This window comes from Arachis stenosperma, chromosome 6 (assembly GCF_014773155.1).
Source record: "Arachis stenosperma cultivar V10309 chromosome 6, arast.V10309.gnm1.PFL2, whole genome shotgun sequence".
Lineage (NCBI taxonomy): Eukaryota > Viridiplantae > Streptophyta > Magnoliopsida > Fabales > Fabaceae > Arachis > Arachis stenosperma.
Window position 1 is genome coordinate 8,813,149 of NC_080382.1, and position 6,560 is coordinate 8,819,708.

General features: G+C 28.0%; 1 protein-coding gene across 1 annotated transcript; it reads left to right on the plus strand.

Moving 5' to 3' along the window:
- The first annotated feature begins 5,123 nt into the window (after positions 1-5,123).
- On the plus strand, positions 5,124-5,708 carry LOC130935991 (uncharacterized). Its single transcript, XM_057865951.1, has one exon. The coding sequence runs from the start codon at positions 5,200-5,202 to the stop codon at positions 5,572-5,574; it is 375 nt and encodes a 124-aa protein (XP_057721934.1). The 5' UTR covers positions 5,124-5,199; the 3' UTR covers positions 5,575-5,708.
- Positions 5,709-6,560: the final 852 nt, after the last annotated feature.

The window sequence follows — 6,560 nt, forward strand, 5'->3', positions numbered from 1 at the left end:
CCTTCCACTCTTTTTCCTCTTGAAATCGATTAAAGTATTGCCAATAAACATTCTTTAAACTCGATTTGTTACTATTTTCAATCGAAGTGGACTTATTTGGAATAAAATTAGCGGTTACTTCCACTAGGGGTTCTTGTTATTGTTCTTCTGCAACCACAGCTTGTGCCACTACATCCATGTTGATACTTGACATTTCGAAGTGAATTTCCTATAAATATATACAAATGTAATATATTTAAATACACTTTATACAGATATACAAATATATTAATGTAACAGAAACAAAAACAATACTTACTAGGAAACTCCTCTCTCTAATTTCTTAATGTTTAAATAATTTTTTTAGAAAAATAAAAATTTATGACAAATAATTTATATGTATATAACAGAAACAACATAAAGTCATGAATTCAAATTAAAATTATAATCAAATTAAAATCTGCATATGAACTAAAAATCTTTTGCACATGTTGAAGGTCTTTAATTTAGTTCAACTCCTATATGTAATATTTTTAAATATATAACACATATATGGGGGGTCCAACTCTACCCGCAGCAGATCGAATTGACAATTCTACCCAATCAGATTGAATCCATGCTGCTAGGCCTACCTAACCATGACAATTGATAGTTAGGGAAAAACTATATTTATGTGTAAGTAAGAAGGATACAAGTTAAAAATATATATATTTTAATAAAAATAACCAAATTTAATTGATTTTTAATGTTGATTACTTGTATTTTTTTCATATCCTATAAAATTTGATACCCACTCTTATATGAAATAAATGTGTGCAGACAATACAAAAATAATAAAAAAATAAATAAATTCTGTGAATTCCACCACTTTTAAATAAATTATTTGACTCTTATTTGTTTTTAATTTAGACAACTCGTATCTTAATGATCGAAAAATAATAATTCATTTTTTATTCTTACTTTTTATTAGATGCATAAGCTCAATAAAGGATGACGAAAAATTGTTACATGTAACGTATATAACTTGTATGATCTGACCTTTATCAATTTAATGTAAATGATAACCATTTGATTTGAACTGTTTAATTCCTATATAATCATCAAAATGATATCTCAATCAGATAATTATTATCCTTCTACAACGTATATGCGATAAATAGTCCTAATCAAATGGTTATCATCAATGTAAGAAAGATCAGATCATATAAACTAACGTCACACGTAAATAATTTCTGTCACTTTTTACTAGAGATTTTCATAGAAGAGCTCATGTGTCTAACAAAAAAGAAGGATAAAAAACAGATTGTCATTTTTCATTCGTTAAGGGCGGGTTGTATAAATTAACAAATGATAAGGATCAAAAGTGAATTTTACTCTTAAGTATGCTTACTTTCTATACTATACGTATGTGTATATTATTCTTCTCTGTATTTGAGTATTGTCCATAAAGTCCAAGTCAAGACTAAAAGGTAGCTTTTGGTAAAGGGATTGGTACTGAGACTGAAAGATTATGACTCAATATTGTGTTTAGTGGCCAAAGGCTGGAATTAAAATTTTAGTCTCCGTCTCCAAAATTTTAGTTCTTTCGGTATTTTTAGAAAGTGGAAATACAGTAGACTAAAATTTTGGAAACAGATACTGAAACTTTAATAACATTTTTTTCCAAAAATATCCTCATTCATCTATTCAAATTCCAACTCTATCCTATCACAACCATCATATCCTCCCTTCTCCGGACAGCGTCGTCCCTTCTCCTCCAGCCATTGCCTCCCCCATATTTTTTAGGAGCCACCATCCCTCTTTGGAATCAATATAATAGCAAGCAAAAGCATATCTAACACAACACAACCTATACATCAACATAACACAATAGAGAAGTACAATAAAGAACAGCGAGCCTCCCGCCATCAATGATGACGAACAGTGAAACTCGCAGACGGTGACGATATAGAGAGAGAGGGGGGCTGGTTTAGGATTTTTTATTTTTTTTAATTAATAAAGGCATTTTAGTAGTTTCAAACATTTTAGCATAGTTATAAAAATTGAAGCAGACCGACTAGTTCAATCAAAAAACCAAAGAACCGAACCTTTATCGGGTTGAGTTTAATGTCCTGACAGTTTAAGGTAGAAAATCGGTCAAATTCGTTTGAATCGGTCAAAACTAGTGCGGTCAACTACGAGTTGATGATGTAAGCGCGTCAGCATTTTAGTAATTTCAAACATTTTAGCATCGTTATAAAAATCGAGTCAGACCGATCAGTTCAATTAAAAAATTAAAAAACCGAACCCTTATCCAGTTAAATTTAATGTCCTGACAGTTTAAAATAAAAAATCGGTCAAATTCATTTGAACCGATCAAAATCGATACGATCAATTACGAGCAGATGACATAAGCGCATAGCTATTTTGCAAAAATTCCTACGTAAAGATTCGAGCCTTGTACCCAGTATATTTATTTTCATTACTAATATTTTTATTTTATTATAATTTTATATATATTTATTTTATTAGTATTTATATAATTATTAAAATAAATATTAAATATTTTAAATATTTATATATTAAACTGTTAGTAAATATATGTATTTTAAATTTTAATTTTATATTTTTTTATTATTTTATATGTTTTATTTATGTGAAATAAGTTTTATCGACTCAACTAGTAAATTAATGAACTATTAGTTTGATTAATTCCATTACCGATTCAATTCTAATAATTATGTAATTTTAATTTCTATTTCTATCTCAAATTAAATAAAATATTAAGATATAATTCAGTTTTGTACATTTTATACCAAATACAATACTAAAATTTATTTCAATTTTTATCTTCCCATGTCTATCTTCCAGTTTCAATATTTCCATCTCAGTTTTCCTTCTAAAAGCTACCTAAGAGTACAATTTCAGTGACATGGACGGCGATTGTTTTCTGCATCATCCTTCTTGCTACTCCTCACCCACCCGACAATGGCCACCCACCCAAGTCCCCACATACCAACCGCCCAAAATAATCTTCTTTACACTATTTCATCTCTTATATTATGGTCGAGAGTCATATTATATTACACGACGGCACCACAATTATGAAAATATATAATGCTCCTTTCTTCCTTATAAAAAATATATGTACTAATAATTAATATAATTGATTGTCTCTACAGCCTTTTTATTACATAGAGTTTGGTATGTCCAAAATCTTTTTATTATAAATTAGTTTTTGCTTAATTACGTGTATACTTATTATTTACGATACATCTATTATTAACGAACATAATTAAAATAAAAAAAAATCGAAAAGGAGGATTGAAGCATAAAATACATGTTTGCAGAAGTATTTTTACCTATCATACACATTTTGAGTTACAGTATCTACCAGATACATTTTGAAAACGACATTTATTAACACTCATTTGATACATATTTTTTGGTGTTATTGTATCTTAATAAAAAATAAAAAAAATAAATACGTTTAGACACATTTAAATATCATAATATATCAACGTATCTAGTCTTAATCTTAATATATATTTTTGAAATGAGTTTAAAAATAATATATATTATTATTTATTAAAATAAAAAATAGAATAAATAACAAATAAGATCTTAACTTTTTATCTCAAAAACGAATAAGTCTTCGACTAATTAAAAATATAAAAATATCATTTATTTTCTAAAACTCGAGACATCTAGATTTTTCAGAGGGACTGATTTATCCTTATATATTTTGGACGAATGAATTTAAATGTCTCCTATTTTAGAAGATCAAAAATATTTTTGTATTTTCAATTAGTTAGAAATTTATGTATTTTCGAATTAAAAAATTAGGAACTTATTTGTCTTTTTTGTTAAAAAATATTTTAAATATTTTATATAATTAAAAACGACACTAAAAGCAGTTAAAAAATTAATTTATATTTTAATATTAATAAAATATCAAAATATCGTTATAATTTTATTTAAAAAATATTTTATATTTTATATATATGTGTGTTCTTATGTCTTATAAAAGTTTAAAATTTGTGTGTTTACGTGTACCATATCGTATTGCGTCTCGTGTCTTTGTCAATATTTATGCATTATAAACTTTTATTGAAGAGTTACCTAAATAAAAATTATAAAGAAAATAGTTTGAAAACACGATGTTGTCACTGTCCTCTTTTTTTAAATTTTTGATGTTCTGAGTTTGTCATTTTTATAATGAAAATGTATTTATAAAAATTTTAACATTTAAGTTAGCATTTATGAAGAGAAATACTAAATTAGATATCTGAATATAAGTATTTAAAATAATACATATATTTATAAGGTTGTAACGTTATGAATTTCTCTTCTTATATCAGTCTGATGAAAATTATAAAATAATATTTGAAGTTTTGATTTACGAAAATGAATTGTTCTTCTCACAAATTGCTTGATGATTTATTATGGTATTGCGTCATATTTTCTTGGATACATATATAATTAATATTATAACTTCTTTTAACAATTAAACCCATAAAATAAATTATTAGGTATTATATCAATTAATACCGAATCTTTTAGAAATTTAAGATAATCATCGAAAATGAATTGTTTTTTTACATACTCTTAAACTCAATCTTGAATAATAATAAATTAAAAAAATATTTTAAAATAACATACAAATTACAGTAATATGATAAATAAAATAATTATTTACATAAAAATATTTTTATATAAAAATAACAATTAAAATATTTATATATATTATGTTAAATTATTTAATTATTTTTAATTATAATATTCGCTTAAAAGATATTTTCTTCTAAGTAACTAGCAATGATTAAATGAATGAAGGAGGAGATGATGGGGAAGGTTGCATTTATATTAGGAATTGAATGGAAATAAAGGTTGTGAGTTGTGACGCAAAGAGTATTACGTCATGATGAGGCGATGTGATTATGGAGTTGAATTAGCAATGAAGTTATAATTGCGTGATTATCGTGATGCCAAATTGCCAACTCCCCCCAACGACACCTCTCTCTCTCTCTCTCTCTCTCTCTCTATCTGTCTCTCACTTTCAACTCTCATCAACTAACTGCACACGTCACAACACAAATATTACACGTACACGTTGATTAATCCCACTTCTTAAGCTTAATTATTAACACCACCACTACATACTCACTCTCTCTATATATCCTCTGTTCATCATTTCAGTTTCACACACACACAGAGCCATTCATTCCAATAATCAATTATATGGAAAACAAGAAGAGGAGAAAGGAGAGTGATGATGATGACATGGTAGAAGAAGATGAAGAAAAGAAGATGGACAAGTTTTACTCACTCTTGCGGAGCTTCAAAGACGCTCGTGATCGCAGACAAAAGGAGCTTCAACGCATGAACAAGAACATGATGCACAAGACATCAACTAATAACAACATTAACATTTGGGTGCCATCTTTTGAAGAAGGGGATTTCGCAACACAGGAGCTTCATCAGTTCGTAAGACCACTTCCAACAACAACAACCACATCTCTATCTCCAACCATTCCCAATCCGTGTCAACACAGCAAAATTAATAAGGAGCAACATCACCACGATGATGCTATCGACCTCAACCTCTCTCTCTAGCTTCCTTCTTTTTCAATGCTATCGCACTATATATTAATTATATACAGTATCATTCAATCTAGCAGTAATGTAAGGAAATTTAATTTACAATTAATTTGGTCTTTGAGTCCATGGATGAATCCGGTTTTTTTATATTTGTTAACGAAACACTGCACATACAGCTTCGAAAAGATAAATATTTACGAGCTGAGTCACGAGTTTCTTTTAATTTCAATGGTTTCAAGTTACTTAGAGAACGTGTTTCCAATCCAGTACGGTGGTCAATAAAATTATTCAAAATTGCTCTCAGGTCATGTACACCAGAATAGGAATTTTTCGGCATACATCATATCGGTTCAAAATAATGGTTCAAGTAGTCAAGGATATTTTAGCAATATTTGAATAAGTATCATATCAAAATCAATGACATTATATTCGATCGAGTCTCCGGAGGCTTTATGTTTAATCTAATAAGGATGTTAACGATTCACTTCTTCCGTGGATCTTGTTTCATGTTGAGTGTTAGACACTAGATTTTCCGGCAACATTATTATCAGGAGTAATGGGAAAAGAGAAGACAACAAATTGGTGTAAAGTAAAAGTAACGATTTTGGTTGTAAAGCCCGGTTTTTTTTTTTTTTTTTTTTTTTTTTTTTGCGTTTTTAACCTTTTTTTCGTATAAAATTGTTTCTAAAATTTAAATCCAGAAATTATTTCTTATATGGAAATAGAGATGGTATTTTGGTTGAATATTGACATTTAAAGTGTATGAAGTTATTCAACATGTTCTTTACGTGTTTCAATACGCCGCTACGTGTCAAGATGTTGTCATGTGTGTAACACGCTCCTACGTGTTGGTCAGGATATTGCCACGTGTCCAACACGTTCTTACGTGTTGCAATACACTCTCCACGTGTTGACTTTCTATCTGTATAATTCACCTACCTGTAATTACACTAAATAATTCCATTTTTAACAAAAATACTAATATTTTTTATATAAAAAAA